Source organism: Rana temporaria, chromosome 6 (genome assembly GCF_905171775.1).
Source record: "Rana temporaria chromosome 6, aRanTem1.1, whole genome shotgun sequence".
Lineage (NCBI taxonomy): Eukaryota > Metazoa > Chordata > Amphibia > Anura > Ranidae > Rana > Rana temporaria.
The window spans coordinates 187777398-187796537 of NC_053494.1; the positions used below are offsets into that span (position 1 = coordinate 187777398).

Here is a 19140-nt window from a genome sequence, read left to right on the forward strand (position 1 = left end):
TCTGCAAAATGTTTAAAATGGTTAATCCTGCCTACCCTTATAACCTGTAGGTTTCATACAAAGACAATCTGGGGAAAAGTACCCCCACTACAGACACTCCAGAGTTGGAGAGGGTCAGACGCAATCAAGAAAACATTAGCATGGTACTTTCTGCAACATATGCTAATATAAAACTGCTTAGATAAAACTGACCACTGTCGTTTTTAGAAATAAATCATGAGATTATAACACCAGTAACAACGCCTCCATTTTCCCTTGGCAGCAACGTAATTTACAGTTTTGCTTACTCTAATTTCTATCTGATTTTTATTAGCTTTTGTACTGGGTTAGATCAGCCCAAATTCCTCCAAAATCTCCTTCCAATTAATAATCTAGATATTTTCGGAACAGCTTTGAGTGTGTTGTTATATAAAAACCAGGTCATCTGGTGCTCCGGAAGAATTAGCTGGCATATGAGATTAAATTTTGTTTGTTTGAAAAAAACTAAAAACTTTTATAACTGGTCTACACAATTTCTGAACAATGAAATTATTTACAATTTAATAAATTACAGCAATGTTATACTGCAGCAAATATGTTTTTGCAAGTCGTGACTATGTATTTCTGCTATTGCTTCAAGCCTAACAGTATCTTCTCTTACAACCTCCTCCTATGTGCAGTGTTACGTGACCCTAAACAATAACACTATCAATATATTATGCTCGTATGTACTGTGATATATAAATGCTTCTTTGTACACTGTAGGTGTCATATAAAGAACATTCTGGAAAAGCCACCCCAACACCTGTAACCCCTGAGATGGAGCGTGTTAAACGCAACCAAGAAAATATTAGCTCGGTATTTTTATGTAACTCAGCCAGGGCATTAATTCCTAAAACATATTACTTTTTAATTTGTGCTGTGTATGCCTATGACAATCTAATTACAATAGATAGATAATAGTTTTGCAATTAAACAAAAGTCAATAAAAAAATATAGTTAACATTTTGAAAACTAAAATATAACATTCTTTTCTTATTAAAAATATAACACTTAAAAACTAGAATTTTAATGAATATAAATTTGGACCTTTTTATGTTCTGTTTGAAGAGGCCTTTTTGTCACCTGTGTCCTTTTTGGGAAGATTTTCTCTTACTTCCTTTCCTAATTATTTACTATTTCTCAGGGGATGACAGGACAGAAAGTAGAAGGAGAAAGTCAAGAAATAAAAATATATCCTCTCAAAATTGTCCAAAACATGGAACAAAACATAAAACAATTGGCTAGGTATAAAGTGGTTCTAAAGGCAGCCCCCCCCCCCACCCTACTACTTACATTGGTTTGTCTCTATCTAGCGATGCTGCACTAGAGCCTCGGTTGTCCAAGGACTCTCCCTCCTCATTGGCAAAGGCAGCAGCAGGCACCATTGGCGCCCGCTGCTGTCAATCAAAGTCAGTGAGCCAATGAGTAGGGAGAGGAGGCAGGGCTGAGCCATGGCTCTGTGTCTGAATGGACACAGAGCAGCGGCTCGGGTGCCCCAATAGCACACTGCTTGCTGTGGGTGCACTCGGCAGGAGGTAGGGTCCAGGAGCATCGGTGGTGGACCGGAGAAGAGAAAGATCTGGGCTGCTCTGTGCAAAATCACTGCACAGAGCAGGTAAGTTTAACATGTTTGTTATTTTTAAATGAAAAAACAAAACAAAAAAAACAAGACTTTAATATCACTTTAAAAGTTTAATGGGGCTTTTACAGGCTTGTACAGACTCAGTACTTTTGATTTTCTATCTTACTACTGCTTTTTAGCTAAAAGCCGAAGTGCTTATTTTTTACACTATTATGTACAGTGTGCCACACACTGCTTGCTGTATTTTATATTATATACAGTATAGCAGAGCTAAATCATACTCAAGAACAAGAAAAATACCTTTGCCTATGCTTATAAATGTGAAGTTTTACATATGTCTGGAAGCTGCGACTGTAGCCAGTGTGCATATTCAGGCCATTAGATGATTGGCCGATGAAAAAATGAAAATATAGGATCCCTATAACCTGTGATGCAAAGCAAAACAAACCTCTCCCTGACTCTAAGTTTGGATTAAATTGAGTATACTATAAAGTAGTAACCCGAACAAAGTGAATGCAACATTTAAAAGTATTGTAATGCCACGTACACACGATCGGTTCATCTGATGAAAACGGACCTATGGATTTTTTCATCAGATATCCGATGAAGCTGACTTTCATCAGTCTTGCCTACACACCATCAGTTAAAAATCCGATCGTGTCCAACGCGGTGACATAAAACACAACGATGTGCAGAGAAAAATTAAGTTCAATGCTTCAAGGCATGCGTCGACTTGATTCTGAGCATGCGTGGATTTTTGACGATGGATTTCCCCACAGACGATCGTTTTTTTTTTCTATCGGTTCTTTAACCATCAGAGAATTTTAAAACAGGTTCTATTTTTTTTCACCGATGGGGAAAAAAAACGATGGGGCCCACACACGATCGATTCGTTTTCATCAGACGAACCGATCGGGTGTATAGGGCATTAGATATTAGCCTTTTCCAACAAAATTAGAGAACAGTTTTTGATTCAGTTTTTATGATTCCCAACCAATAATCTGTGGCAAGCCTGTTCTGGGAGTGTGGCTACACTTGCCTCCTTCATAGGCATTACCATGTATGCTAAGAGCAGATTTGGGTGCATGTGTTTGACAGAGCCGGGCAGGAGAAAAGCTTTGGGCTAGCTCTATATTTCCAACTGCATTTGTAGGTCTATGGCCAGGAACACAGGAGGATGACCTCAAGCTAGGACAAGGAAAGTTCAAGGGTAACTTTAAAAAGTTTTACTTTACCAAGAGAGTGCTAGATGGTTGGAACAGCAGAGGTAGTGGGTCAAGACAGAAGTAAACATAAACATGCTTGGGACTGGTGTATCCTCGGACTAAAATGTTAAAAATGGCAGACTTTATGGACCACCTAGTCTTTTTATGGTGTCAATCTTTTTTGCTTCTGTGTTTCTAGTTATACAGCGATATAACATTACAAAAACTCACCGAAGAACAAATGGTACTGAAGCAACTACAGTAACCATTACAATTGAAATGTTAATAACCAATCGCCTTGGTGTTAAACTACAAACATGACTAATATAAACCTGTAGTAATATTAAGATTAATAGGGAGACTACAACAATCAAATTTTTGTTAAATGATTTACTTATCTTTAACAATTTTCTAAGAAAAAAAAATCTGTAACTAATTTTAAGGTTTCAGCCTTCTGACAATCAGGTAAGAAAAATATTAGTGTCCTGACCCCAGTGGCTTGTGCTCTAGTTACTTACAGTTTGTTGCTAGTAATATAACTACTGCTTTCAATAACTCTCCTACTACCCGGATAGAAAAATGAGCCTTGTGCAGTCCATTCACTATTTGTTTCTTCACCCTCAGGTTCTATACTCTGACCAGTTCCGTAAACAGATACAAGGCAGAGCCGCCTACATAATGGACACACCTGAAATGAGACGTGTTCGTGAATCTCAGCGCCATATCTCATCGGTAATACTGCATGTCATTGTTTCAGTTTTTATGATTAATTGTACCAATGTTTTATTTGCCTGAAATCAGCACAGCTCTGCACTACAGTGCAGCCTTGTTTAGCAGAAGAGGGGAACTGATCTTTTTCTGCTGCACTTTAAAGTGTTACTAAACCGACAAGAGTAAAACCAGTCTATAAAAAAGGGGGGGTACTAATGTGCAAACCACAAGGGTTTAGAAATTGCTAAAACTAACACAGCAGCTGCCAACATAAAGTGTTTCTCACACAATGCATAAATGGTAGATATAGGGAATGTGGCGCTTGCTAAACCTATTAATAAATATTAATTAAGCTAAAATCCTAGTAATATAAAGAATGAAATCCAAGAGCAAATGAACAATTCAATCTATGCAAAATAATTAAATGCAGCAATAATATAAAAATGCAGCAATAAATATAGCAAATAATTGTGCAAAATTTGCCAATTTTGCACAATTATTTGCTATATTTATTGCTGCATTTAATTATTTTGCACAGATTCAATTGTTCATTTGCACATTCTTTATATTACTAGGATTTTAGCATAATTATTATTTATTAATAGGTTTAGCAAGTGCCACATTCCCTATATTTACCAGTAAAACCAGTCTGTATATGCATACTCACTATGGAACCTAAGGAGTTATTCCTCTGCATTGTGTTAGGCCGCTGGTTGATCCTGTCTTCTCTGATCCTTCCCTTCTTTTACTGTCCCAGATCCATCTGCTAATAGTACAGAGCCTTGGAAGCACTCTGCACATTCTAAGTTTGGTGTTTTGCTAGAGAGTTTTTTTTTGGGGTGGGGGCATGTGATCACCACAGGAATGGCTTTGTCCAGACAGAGGGTCAGGGGTCATACAGCTTCATAGGACAATCGGTGCTCTTCTGAACACTGATAGTAGCCACAGGACTACTATATACTGCTGAGGAGAAATGGAATTTAATAGTTTATATTTACTAAAATAATTGCATTTCCATGTTCTGTGTACTGTGGGAACCAAGTATAGAGAATACAGAGTCCTGGGTTTAGTAACACTTTTAACTCACAGGAAGAAGAAGCACACCACTATCAATCTGCTCTCTCTTGCTATTAACATATTCATTGCAGCACACCTGATTGACTCCTGGTGCTATTTCCCCTAAGCCCTCTCTGAGCATTGCTGCATAGACTGTATGGTAGACTGCAAGAAGCTAATATGTAGTCAAAATTAGGAACTTACACGTATTTAATAAAAATACATTTAATGGTGTATTAATTAATGCATTTATATCTGCCTGGAGTTCAGTTTGAACATGCCCTGGCATCAGCTTATTGGGGAAACAACAGAGAATGGACAAGATTTTTAAACCTGTTTGATAAGTATTCCCCCATAATATGTTTATTGGGAAGAATCCACTGCCAAGATGAGATTGTAGCCAAGTACAGCAAAAATTGAGTATGGTGCGTGATACTTTTTTTATTTGTACTAACGTACAATTTTTCAAGAAAAGCTTTTGGGGTATGTCTCCTTCTTCAAGGTCCAAGGGGACATACCCGGAAAGCTTGTCCTGAAATTGTATGTTAGCGCAAATAAAAAAAGTATCATGGACAGTACTTAAAGCGGAGTTCCAGTAGCTACGAACACGCTACTAACTTTTAACAAGAACACTTACCTGTCCAGGGAGCCCGCGATGTCAGCCCCGAGGCTGATCCATCCATCTGATCGGGTGCAGGCGCAGCCATTGTACCCAAGGAAAACCAGCAGTGGAGCTGGAAGAAGGAGGAGGGGCAGAGCCAGAAGAGGAAATGTTCACCTTTTTACTAGGGCTGTTACTGATCCAAATTTTTGTGTTCGATTAATCGATTTTTTTTTATCAATTAATCGACTAATTTCGATTAATTATAACACACATACAGATCCAACTACTTTTAGCTGATCTCATTGCAGGCTGATTCCCAGTGCAGCTTCCAACCACTGGAGAAATGGATAGCAGGATACAAAAAACACACAAAGGCAGCGCTCGATGGGAATAGCATTAAAACTTTTATAGTCTTCAAGTAGGTAACAAAATAAATATTGCACTGGAGATAAAGTCTATGTAGCTACATAAACTGTAAAAATGGTGTGAGTAATACCAAACGGTAGCAAAAGCAGTCATAAAAACATATAGCTAAGTATGATACTGGTATAAAAATGTGTACAACGATGCCACTGCTGAATCCAGATGAGGAGGGGTTAACATCAATCCATCGGCATGTAGATGTCCCATGAAGGGAACTTCCACAACTCTCAGTGGATGGCTATAGAATCCCAGGTTGATAGAGGGAAGTGATAGAGGGAAGTGTAACAGCCCCTGCATGTGGCAGATAGTAAGGTCCCGCCGGCATGCAGATATGAAGGCACAGCAAAGGAGCCCTTCAGATGGACACGGTAAGCCCCGCCGGTGTCTGTGACATCACCGGATCTCCAACGGAACTCCCTGAAGGCCCGGAAGCCGGCGGAGAGGTGAGTACCAATCAAAAGAATTTTGATCTATCAAAAAAATGTTGATTGATCAAAAAAATTAAAGATTAATCGATGAATTAATAGTTAATTTCCACAGCCCTACTTTTTACTACTAAGGTAAGAGAAATAAATTAATTGTATATCCAAAAACGAGGGGTGGAAGGGTGGTCTTTCGTTTTAAGACCAAGTAATAAAGTTGGGTGGAACTCCACTTTAATTGTTTCTGTCGCAAGTGCACTAGTGCAGCTAAAATCACCTTAGCCAAGTTTGTATCACTACAGCCAGATTTGTATCAGTATAGTTTTACAATAAAGATGGCTCATTACATTTATAATTTTTTTTACCTTTTTTAGGTGAGATACCATGAAGATTTTGAAAAACAGAAGGGATGTTTCACTCCTGTGGTCTCTGACCCAATAACGGAGAGAGTGAAGAAAAACACCATAGACTTCAGTGACATTAACTACAGAGGAATCCAGAGGAAGGTTGTGGAAATTGAGCGCAAGAGAAGTGAACAGGATCAAGACGTCACAGGTACTTGATAACATTTGTAGTTTCTCTGTTTAGTATTTTAGGACCAGTGCCTTCAAGCTTCTCCTGGGAAGAGAACCCTTCAATTTGAAGTGTTACTCTGGTTTGATTGAACCTAAACTCCAGGCACAAACTTTCTTTTAAACATTTTCCCTAATAGCTGCAAGGAATATAAATCCACATTGTGCACACCAAATGCCTTTGTAAACCTAGATATTACATTCTAAATGTAGCAGTAACATCATAACTGGTCTAGCATGTGCAGAAAGCAAAGCTGTTGGTTGGATCCAGCAGGTCCATCAGTAAAGGCTACCTGCCAAAAACTAGAGGAGGGTGAATACAAGACTTAGTCACCCTGCAGAAAGGAAGTGGGTAGCGGTGACCAGTCTTTACGACGGGAAGCTCCTGCATGAAGACACAGGACAGGGTTTGTTTCAGGCTGAAATACAGCACAGATTAGGAAGAAATACACAAAAGACACTATGGGCCAGATCCACAGCCCCGCAGCGCAACGTAACTTAACAGATTTAAGTTACACTGCCGCAAATTTCCTAAGTTAGGTATCGATCCACAACACACTTACCTGGAAATTTGTGGCGGTGTAACTCAAATCCGTCCGGCGCAAGGCGTTCCTAATCTAATGGGGCGAGTCCCATTTAAATTAGGCGCGCTCCCGCACCGGACGTCCTGCGCATGCTTGTGACGCAAATTTCCCGATGTGCTTTGCGCGACGTGACCTCATTTTTTGATCGGCACGTAGCGTATTTCCGTATGGCTTACGCAATCGACGTAAAATTTAAAAATTTGACGCGGGAAGGACGGCCATACTTTACACAGCAGTACGCCTGCTGTGTAAAAGTAGGGCTGCTTTACAAAAGTGTAACTAAGCGACGGGAAACTAACGTAGCGGCGACGTAGCGAACGCGAAAAAGCTTTAAGGATCGACGTAACTCCTCATTAGCATACCCGATGCGTAATTTCGACGATGAATGCCCCCAGCGGCGGTCGCGGTACTGCATCTTAAGATCCGGCAGTGTAAAACTATTACACCTGCCGGATCTTCTGTCTATCTCTTGGAAACTGATTCTGTGGATCAGTTCCAAAGATAGAAACAGGGATACGCAGGCGGAACAGCAGATCCGCCTGCGTAACTCTTTTGAGGATCTGGCCCTAAGATTTAAGTAATCTGCATTCACATACCCTGGAAGCCCTGAGATTTAAAGTGGTTCTAAAGGCTGAAGGTTTTTTACTTTCATGCATTCTGTGCATGAAGGTAAAACACCTTCTATGTTCAGCAGCCATCCAGCCCCCCCCCCCTTAATACTTATCTGAGCTCCCTATTAAACCAGTGATGTGCACAAGAGCATCAGCTCTCCGGGGACTCTCCCTCCTCATTGTCTGAGACAGCAGTGGGAACCAATCATGACCAGTGAGCCAGTGAGGAGAGAGAGGGGGTGGGGCTGAGCCATGGCTCCTTGTCTGAATGAACAGTGGCTCGGGAGCACACCTGCTTGGGTGCCCCCATTGCAAGCTGCTTGCTCTGGGGGGACTCGACAGGAGGAAGGGGCCAGGAGCGCCGGCATGGGACCTGAGAAGAGGAGGATCAGGGCTGCTCTGTGCAAAACCACCACACTGAGCAGGTATGACATGTTTGTTTATTTTTATTTTTTTTACCTTTAAACACTTGCTGACCAACCGCCGTCATTATACTGCGGCAGGTCGTCACGATCCCGCAAACTGTCGTAGCTGTACGTCGGTCCCTTTAAGTGGGATAGCAGGCACGCCCGCTGCATTTCGGGGGTGCCGATGCTCGTGGCCGGCAGTCACGATGACTGCCGGCTATGCGCGATTGCAAGCACAAGAGGCAGAACAGGGACGTGTGTGTGTGTGTGTAAACACACAAATCCCTGTTCTGTTCTGTGAGGAGAGGCAGATCATGAGTTCCTTCCTAATAGCTAGGAACCACGATCTGTCATCTCCTATAGTCAGTTCTCTCCCCCTACAGTTAGAACACACACCTAGGGAACACAGTTAACCCCTTGATCGCCCTCTAGTGTTAACCCCTTCCCTGCCAGTGACATTTACACAGTAATCGGTGCATTTTTATAGCACTGATCGCTGTATAATTGTCAATGGTTTCAAAAATGTGTCAAAAGTGACCGAGGTGTGTCAGAGGACCATTATAGTTATAGAACCTTTATAGTTACAAGTCAAACATTAGCTTTAGTGTGATATGTTTTGATGCTGTTTTTTTCTTTGGTTCTCCAGGCATCTACAATTTCTAGTGAAATGTTTAGGAGATTTAAATTTCAGTAACTCAACTGTTTTTTGTTTTTTTTTATAAATATTGCTTTACAATTTATTATCTTTATTATATATTCTTTAGTTTAAATACTGTAATATAACATATTGCAGGTTATGGATTACAAATTACAGAATAGGTCAGGTTCTGGAATGAATAAGAATCCAACTCATGTTTTTTCTTTCTGTTCCCCGCAGATCTTAGAGTGTGGCGTACAAATCCTGGATCTGTCTTTGACTATGACCCAGCTGAAGATAACATACAATCAAGAAGCTTACACATGCTTTCTGGTGGGTGCCTTCCTATTATATGTCAGTGCTTCATTACTTTGAAAAATCTCCAGAAAAAAGATTGAGTTACAAAAAGAGAAATATCAAATTTTAAGTTACACTCCAAATAAAATTTAGAAGATAAAAAATGCCAAGTCATGTATGCATGAAACACAAGGTGAAGCCCTACACATTCCAGTATATCACAATGATCATATTGAAGTTGTTGAAGTTTGCAAATCTGTACGTTTTTAGATAGGCTCTTGAATTCCTACATTGCTGATATATAACAACAATCAACATGCTGCCCCATGCTAAATTTTGAAAAATGTGCAAGTGGAAAAGTGGATACAGTATGTAAATTGTTCTCTCAGGTTGTAGACATTCAAATATCTACATAAAGTGAATAGTGCCAAACAGCATCGGAACAACTTCCTAAAGTGCAATGTGCAGAAACAATCAAAAAAGTATAATCAAAATAACCAATTACTATAACCAAAATAACAAATTACTCTCTTATAGTGAAGCGCTGTACAACTTGTGAATTATTACACAAATCAATAAATCTATAAATAAAACTACGAATAAAAGGCACTCTACAAAACTTTCATAAATTAGTGAATAATACAACTTTGAATATGCAACCAGTCCATAAATGTGTACAATTCATGTGTTCTAGAACTTCAATGTTAATTTAAAGCAGTTCATATATATGAATGTGTATAAACATCCACCGCTGTGCTCAGCCGTCCTCACTGGGATCTGTTATGTGTGCACACCATCACCCGTCAAATTGCCTGCTCACCTCACGGATGAGTCAAAAACTCATATAATGGTCTCTTCTTTGTTTCTCCACGATCTCTCTTTTTCACGCCAAATCAGCTGATCCTCCATACACTCACCCAAATATATACCCGCGCTGATAGCTTTAAATCAGTGGTTCTCAACCTTCCTAGTGCCGTGACCCCTTGATAAAAGTTCCCAAGTTGTGGGGACCCCTAACCAAAAAAATCATTTTCGTAGCGTGGGTTGTCAGCACCCAAGGCACGACAAGTAATTTGTGCCCCTAACCCACGGACATTTAGCGCTCCCTGAGTCACTTTCACTTGTACAGTATTAAAACCCCTTATGGTACATTTTTGGATGTGCCACTCTTTCTTTGTTCTCCCTTCTTTCCCTTTTTTCTCTCTCTATCCTAATTTGTCCCCCCCCCCCATCCCTCCAGGGACAGCCCTGCTGGGCAGCCACCAAAAAGGCTGGGAGAGCAGTGCGGGCTTCAGGAACAGCCCAGGATTTGGGGACCCCTGGCAAATCGTCATTCGACCCCCGAGGGGGTCCCGACCCCCAGGTTGAGAACCACTGCTTTAAATGGATTAAACCAGGAATCTCACTCCTTCACAAACACAGACTCCATAGTGCTCTCTGCTGACTAATTTTTATTTAAAACAGCCCCAAAATAAGGCACACTTACAAGATGAATACTTTAAAATATATGGATAAAATCATCCGCTCGCTCACCACTGGCATACACTCACGGTGGCTGCGTGACGTCGTGGCACCTCCCCTCTAGAGGCGTGTCGCCCTCTGATTGGACTTCCTCAGTAGATGGGTAGCCTGCCTACCCCGAGCCTTTATAAACACTACTGTTGCCTAGGCAACCCTCTGGGCTTCACCACGGCTGTCAGCAGTGATTGCGGACACTCCTACTTCCTGTGGACCATGGATTTCCTCTAAACTAATCATGTATTCATAATCTAAGACCCATTAATACATTTTATCACCCTATACCATTTCTTCATAGATGGTAAATCTTGTTTAAAAAAAAAAACATTTTATTAAAGCGGGGGTTCACCCTAAAAAAACATTTTTTTTCTAGCATGCCATCAAGCATACTAGCACGATCTACAGTACACCTTTCTTTTATTTTTAGGCGCTGTACTCACTGTTTACTGCCGTAATGAAGTTTCAGACTCCCCGCAGGGAATGGGCGTTCCTATGCACAGGGAAGATGATTGACGGCCGGCTATGGCGCGTCACGCCCCCCGAAGATAGCCGAAATAGGACTTGCCTCTTCACGGCGCCTGCGCAGTCAGCTCCGATGTCTGTGCGCAGGCGCCGTATAGCGCCGTGAAGAGGCAAGTCCTATTTCGGCTATCTTCGGGGAGCGTGACGCGCCATAGCCGGCCGTCAATCACCTTACCTGTGCATAGGAACGCCCATTACGGCAGTAAAAAGTGAGTGCGGCACCTAAAAATAAAAGAAAGGTGTACTGTAGATCGCGCTAGTATGCTTGATGGCATGCTAGAAATTTGTTTTTAGGGTGAAACACCTTTTAAGATCGAAATAAAATAAAAAAATTAAATTTAAAAAACTTTTCTTACTAGGGGGCCCAGAACTCCCGGGGCCACAATATTTCTTAAACTCTGTGCCTTTTTATATACAAATAAGGGGCAGGGGGGAAGAACACCCCCTAAAACCGTATCCCTCAACAGTATATTCCAATGCTTCTTAATGATATTTTCTACCTTATTCTTTTGGATATTGTATCCCAACACAATCCTAAATTCATCTCCCTCCTTACTTCCCACTTTTTCTTTTGTCACCAGTAAGTCTTTCCTCTCCATATTTTTGACTATCTCCAACTGTTCATTAACAAAAGCACTATCATAAACTTTTTGTACAAACGTAATGCTTTTGTTAATAAACAGTTGAAGATAGTTAAACATATGGAGAGGAAAGACTTATTGGTACAAAGGAGACCATTATATGAATTTCTACCTCGTATGTGAGGTGAGCAGGCAATTTGATGGGTGACGGTGTGCCCACATAACAGATCCCAGTGAGGACAGATGAGCACAGCGGTGGATGTTTATACACATTGATATATATGAATTGGCTTTATATTACCATAAAAGTATTAGAACACATGAATTTTACAAACTTTTGGACTGGTTGCATATTCACAGTTGTATTATTCACTAATATATGAAAGGGGAGTTTTATTTATAGATTTATTGATTTATGTAATAATTCACAAGTTGTACAGTGCTTCACTATGAAAGATTAATTAAATATTTACATATACTTAACAAATGGTCAATGAACTTTAACCACTTCCCGCCCGGCCTATAGCCGATTTACGTCCGGGAAGTGGTTATGAAATCCTGACAGGACGTTCCAGAACGTCCTGCAGGATTTCATGCCGCGTGCGCCCGTGGGGGCACGCATCGCGGCGATCGGTGATGCGGGGTGTCAGTCTGACACCCTGCATCTCCGATCTCGGTAAAGAGCCTCCGGCGGAGACTCTTTACCACGTGATCAGCCGTGTCCAATCACGGCTGATCACGATGTAAACAGGAAGAGCCGTTGATGGCTCTTCCTCACTCGCGTCTGACAGACGCAAGGAGAGCCGATCGGCGGCTCTCCTGACAGGGGGGGTTCGCGCTGATTGTTTATCAGCGCAGCCCCCCCCTCGGATCGCCACACTGGACCACCAGGGATGCCCACCCTGGACCACCAGGGTGGGCAAAAAAAAAAAAAGTCTAAAAAAAAAAAAAAGCATTAAAAAAAAGATGCCAATCAGTGCCCACAAATGGCCACTGACTGGCAACCTGGCAAAATCAGTGCTGCCCCACAGTGTCCATCAGTGCCACCCCAGTGTCCATCAGTGCCACCCCACAGTGTCCATCAGTGCCACCCCACAGTGCTCATCCATGCCCAGTGCCCACCTATCAGTGCCCATCTGTGCCACCCATAAGTATCCATCAGTGCCACCCATAAGTGCCGCCCATGAGTGCCCATCTGTGCCGCCTATGAGTGCCCAGTGCCGCCCATGAGTGCCCATCAGTGCCGCCTATGTGTGCCCATCAGTGCCGCCTATGTGTGCCCATCAGTGCCACCTATGTGTGCCCATCAGTGCCGCCTATGAGTGCCCATCAGTGTCGCATACCAGCGCCGCCAATCAGTGCCACCTCATCTGTGCCCGTCAGTACTACCTCATCAATGTCCATCAGTGCCATCTCATCGGTGCCCATTAGTGCCGCCATATCAGTGCCCGTAATTGAAAGAGAAAACTTATTTACAAAAAAATTAACAGAAAAAAAACGTAATTTTTTTTCCAAATTTTAAGTCTTTTTTTAGTTGTTGCGCAACAAAAAAAAAATCGCAGAGGTGATCAAATACCACCAAAAGAAAGCTCTATTTGTGGGGAAAAAAGGACGGCAATTTTGTTTGGGTACAGTGTCGCATGACCGCGCAATTGCCATTCAAAGTGCGACAGTGCTGAAAGCTGAAAATTGGCTTGGGCGGAAAGCTGCGTAAATGCCTGGTATGGAAGTTGTTAAGGGAACTTTGTCGCTAAACTAAAAAATTTCAAAAATACATGACCTCCAAAATAAGAGGATTTTACTTACTCGTCCTGCTGCCTGTCTCCCTGATCTCTGCTGTCTTGCAGAGCAACAGCCTATTCACATCCAACACAGTTCCACAGTTCATACTTACCTAGGTGGATGCTGCATTTGTCCCCCGGCGCCTCTACACTGAGAACTGAGCTATCGAACATCAGCTGTCAGCTCCCCGAGCAGAGAGCTGCTGCCTGTCAATCAGCGACACTCCTGCTCTGCTCCTCCACGTTCACTGGAGAGCTGAGCTGTGAAGGGGCGGGGAGCGGCCATCTCAGAAGCTCACTGAGAGGGCTATCAGTCCGGTCACCTGGAGGATCCAGACTCCCAGAGTCAGGATGATGCGGTGCCTGGACTGACATTGGTGACATCAGCAGAGAGTGGACTTCAATCCACTCTCTGCTGTAAACGGGTCACAGGAGTGCAAAACAAATTGCACCTGTGACCCATAGGAGAAGCCCAGCCAAACAAGCTCAGGCTGGACTTCTGCTTTAAGTCAGTTAACAGTACTTGCTTTCCCTTCCTTTTTTAACTTATTTTCTGTGTTTATATAAAAGAATAATAGGCTGGCAGGCAGCCATCCCTTAACCAAAATTAACTGATCTACAGAAGTATGTAAAAAGTAATTGGATAATCTATTGTCTTAGTGTGCTCACCTTCAAAACAGAACTGGTGTCTCCCATTAAAATCCCTATTTTTTGTGAGAACTTTGTCTCTCCTCATTAGTTCCTCTATGATCTACTGAAGTGAAAGTTTTTCTGTTGTAAATGTTGAGAACGAATTACTCCAGAGTGCCCGTAGCTACAGATATCAATCAATGCTTCTTTTTAAGGTCATTTGCTACTTTCTAAGGATATGGCAATGTTTGAATGTTTATAGTCTGGGCACAGTTCTACTTTAGGGGGAACTTGTCATTTTTTTAAGTCTAAAAGGTACCACAGGGCACTTTCTGTTCTGCGAAGTAGACAAAAAGTGCACGCACAGACTTTTCATTTAAAAAAAAGTTTAATAAGCCTAACACTCTTTTTTTTTTTTTTTTTTTGAACAGTAATGGTATTAAATATTTTTTTCATTTAGTTCAAGCCCGTCGAAGCCGTGAGCACTCCCGTTCCGCTAGTGCACTTAGCTTGAGTGCTGGGGATGAAAAATCTGAACTTTCCGAGGCGGCTGACCATCACCATTCCTACTACAGCAACGGAGGTCTGTTTACCACCACTGTAACAGGTATAGTGAAAATTATTGACCACATCAAGTTCATAGTTAGAGTGCCATAGTTCAGCACTTACCCACTATTGTTGTTCCAAAATACTTATAGGCCACAAGGAAAGTTCACATGTACTGTTTTATCAAGGTAAGAACAAATTGAACAAGAACTATGCTAAGCCTTCCAACAAGCCTCATTAGAATCTGGCACTGAATAACAGCTTTTAGCAGCAAACTAAGGCTTACAGCAAAAGCTCTGGATTTCCTAGCCTTAAGTAAACTTTTGTTTTTATACTCTAGGATACAAGCAAGCAAAAACTACTGAGCTTCCACAACAAAGGTCTTCTTCTGTAGCAACTCAACAAACAACTGCCTCATCTGTGCCATCACACCCGTCCACAACTGGAGTAAGTAATCAAGAGTTATCATATCATACATATATTTTAGACAATTTCACAATAGCGATCCTGACACCAGTGCCAGGACAAGGTCATCCAGCACCAATATGCCAGACTACGCCCCACTCTTCATTCATGATGTTCAAGCTTTGGGGATTCTACACCCAGCAGTGACTCACTTGTTAAAATCACTGCCGCTGTCATTTGAATGATAAAAAAAATCACTGCCGCTGTCACTTCTCTTGTCAGCCTTGCAACAGAAGGAAGGCGCCCCATCCCTAAGGTAATCTATTGTTCCCAGGGCAACCGACCCCCCTGCCCACAACTTGTTCTGGCCCTGCCTGACACAGATGAGAATTTGCCAGTAGCAATATCCCTAAAATATGCAGCAAGAACTATCATCTGCTTTATATGTGTTGTTCCCTCGCCAGCTTTGGCAGCACTCCCTTGCTGCAAAAATATACTGCAGAACATAATTTGCTTTTGAGCAAGCAACACCCCATTTATCCAGTCAAAAAGCTATAGTAATTGCCTATTAATCCTGCCCATTTCTTTTGTCTCTATTGAGCTTGCTGTGATAGGGTGGCAACTCCCAGTGTAATGTTAGCATTGTCACCCCTACGTGTTCTCCTGCTGGGGAACCACAGGCAGCCATGTTGATGCACGGCGTGCTTGATAGATTCCCTATTGTCAGCTTAGGTCCACAAACTCTGTACTATCAGGTAGTGCTTTACTGACAACAATTCCTGTGAGAGTCTGGTAAGTCAGCATGCTGTTGTTCAGCAGGGGCTTGAAAATGCACTTTTTGTGAGGGAAGAAAAGCCACTTGACTAATGAAAAAACAATCAAGGATATTAAAGCAGATTTTTCCTAGCAAATCATACTTATTTGATACACCTATACTAATGGTGTATACCAGCACAATGCCTTGCATGGTTATTAACAGCAGTGTTTGTATTTGCCTTAGGCTGGGTTCACACTACTACACTACTTTCATCCTACTTTGCTCTGCTACTTTGGTCCTACATTTATCCTACATTGGTCCTACATCCATCCTACTTTCATGAACAGGATACTACTTTGGTCCGACTTCAATGATATTTAATGGGCCTGAAGTAGGATCAATGTAGGACCAAAAGTAGTACAGGGAGCATTTTCAAAGTCGGACCGACTTGTGTAGGACGCTACAAGACGCTCTCATAGGGAAACATTGAACACAGAGCAAAGTAGGATGAAAGTAGTGTAGTAGTGTGAACCCAGCCTTAAAGTGATCCTGTCACACAGCTCAAAAAAAGAAAAAAAATTAGGCAGCACTTTCTAAGAAGCAGATAAGCTGCATTTTTTTTATTTTTGCTGTCTTGAAGATCGATAGGTGCCCTATTATCCAACACTTCCTACATAACTACAGGACACAGCGGTGTTGTAGCAGGAAGAACAGCTCCCCATAGGTAGAAGCTGTCGGACACACCTGAAAATGTTGGATAGCTGTGGTGCCTGGAGCTATTCAAGACATCGAAGATTGGACTTATATACAAAAAATAGATGCAGCAATCTGCTTTGTATAAAACTAAACATATAATTCTGTTTCAGAAAACATTCAGAGCCATGTATGACTATCGGGCAGCAGACGGTGATGAAGTCTCTTTCAAGGATGGGGACACCATCATGAACGTTCAGACCATAGATGAAGGATGGATGTACGGGACAGTTCAGAGAACTGGCCAGACTGGCATGCTACCAGCTAACTATTTGGAAACCGTTTAATGAATCCTTCATAACTGACAGATTCGGCACTACCATAGAAAAAAAAAACAACACTGAATGGCAGCAGCCGTTTTTATTATTCTGTCAACTTACCTTATATGAAATAAAAGCAATTAAAAAAAAATAACATCTTAAGCAGCAATTTCCTAACATCGGACTGCAACCTGACTACTTTATAGAGATTTTTTTTTCTTTTTCGTGAAAATAACATCAGCTAATGCCAGATTGTCTTTGGTCACCAATTAATTCTAAACTCATATATGTTTCAATTTACGACTTGAACAATGCCATAGGCAATGCCAATGCCATAGGCATCTTACCTGCTATTTGTATGTTCAATATGTTTTCTTACTGTACACTGACATAGCATATTTCCTGGTGTTGTAAAATCCACCAGTTTACACTGGTTTAATCGACTGCCCTAGGATATGACATGATGGAAGAGCCTCTCCCCTCCTCTGCTTGTGAACGCTGCATGCATAAGATTATGTTCTAGGGTCAAAAACATTTAATCCCTGTACATTAGCGATCAATAAAGCTGGGGTTTCTGCAGAATTTGTTTTTTTCATAAATAATGATTACAAAGGTCTATTAAAAATTCAGGAATGGACTATCAATCAGCCAAATAAGGTTTACGTTGTCCTCCATTTGCAGCTATAACCATTCTACTGGGGAGGCTTTGCACAAGATTTTCAAGTGTTTGTGAGAATTTGCGCTCATTTAGCCAAAGGAGCATTTGTTAGATCAGCTATTAGTAGCTACTAGAGGAAAAGAAGACCTGATTCACATTCCAATTCATCCCAAACATATTTTAGGTTTGAAGTCAGAGCTCCAAACAGACCACTCAAGTTCCTTCACCCCAAACTCATTACCTGCTTCCCTGTAGAAAATGAGCATGATCATAAACACACAGGGGTGGGACATTTGTCATTCAATGAACTCCAAGAAATGAACGTTACTGCACCTTGACTGGAATGGGTGGAACCCCACCCTTGAGACTCTAAGCTTGGATGATGATCTGTCTGATCCACTAAGAAGTGGTGGGAAGAGAAATAGCTTCCCCTAATGACACTTTTAGGAATGATAAGCAGAGATTCAATCTTCCTATGGGAAGCAGTGGCTGTGAGGTGGTCATGCGCAGCTTAAACTACAGCTAGGCAATGGAGGGAAGGCTCCTTTTGAAGTACTGGATTTGGACAAAGGAACAGAAAAACCAGGTCCTCAAAATGAAAAGCTGAATGTACCTTAGGAATAAAGGAGGTTCTGGGCCTTAATACCACCTTCTCCCTATGTAAGACCAGATACAGAGTAAGGCTGGGTTCACACTACTACACTACTTTCATCCTACTTTGCTCTGCTACATCGGTCCTACATTTATCCTACATTGGTCCTACATCCATCCTACTTTCATGAACAGGATACTACTTTGAACCGACTTTGTGATAGTCTGACTTGTTCTTTGACTAATCAAAACAATCCCAGAGTGAGATAAATTCCTTTTACTGCTGCTGTGATCACATGTCGGATGTCAAAAGTCGGATCGTTAGGACAAGGCTCCTACTTTAATGATATTCAATGGGCTGAAGTAGGATCAAAGTCAGACCAAAGTAGTACAGGGAGCATTTTCAAAGTCGGACCGACTTGTGTAGGACCAGTTAAGACAGCTCTCATAGGGAAACATTGATTTTCACACGTCATGCTACATGAGCTCCCAATGTAGGATCGTTTGTCGGTCAAGTGTGAACCCAGCCTAAGGCGGACAACACAGACACTTGCCTTGCAGAGCTGATAGTAACAAGAAATATAACCAGGTACGTGACAGTGTAGAAGTGAATGTTCCCAATTGGCTCAAGGAAGCATATTTTGCAGAGCCAAGAGAACTAAACGTACTGTGGAACAAGGTCACAAGTACAGAAACCTAAGCTTTAAAGGTGTTAAGGGTCAAATTCTGGTTCAGACCATCTATAAAAAGGGCAGGATCTGTCCCACTGAAAATTTCCTGGGGTGAAAGTTCCTTGTCACGCGCACAGCAAAGTACTCCTTCCTTGTGGGAAGTAGACTTCCTAGCTTTTAACATTGTGGGGATCACTGATTTGGAGATGCCTCTCTTCCCCCACCACCAGCCATGATGTTTAGGCCAGATACCATGGTGCAGGATGGTAACTTACTGCATGAGACAGAATATTTGGCTTATCCTAACTGGTATTGGGATAAGCCCATGGAGCATC

The 19140-nt window shown here is 41.7% G+C and overlaps 1 protein-coding gene across 25 annotated transcripts in view; it reads left to right on the top strand.

Annotated features, from left to right (window-relative positions):
- Positions 1-17467, top strand: part of NEB (nebulin) — a 272007-nt gene extending 254540 nt beyond the window's left edge. For 12 of the 25 annotated variants that reach the window (XM_040357978.1, XM_040357987.1, XM_040357983.1 and 9 more), the window contains 9 exons: positions 51-143; positions 745-837; positions 3433-3540; positions 6399-6579; positions 9076-9168; positions 14625-14771; positions 14863-14898; positions 15051-15157; positions 16739-17467. In XM_040357978.1, coding sequence (XP_040213912.1) covers positions 51-143; positions 745-837; positions 3433-3540; positions 6399-6579; positions 9076-9168; positions 14625-14771; positions 14863-14898; positions 15051-15157; positions 16739-16912 — 1032 coding nt within the window. In that variant the 3' untranslated portion in view covers positions 16913-17467. The remainder of the gene's footprint in view (positions 1-50; positions 144-744; positions 838-3432; positions 3541-6398; positions 6580-9075; positions 9169-14624; positions 14772-14862; positions 14899-15050; positions 15158-16738) is intronic. The other 13 variants (XM_040357994.1, XM_040357985.1, XM_040357988.1 and 10 more) reach the window with 5 other exon arrangements.
- Positions 17468-19140: the final 1673 nt, after the last annotated feature.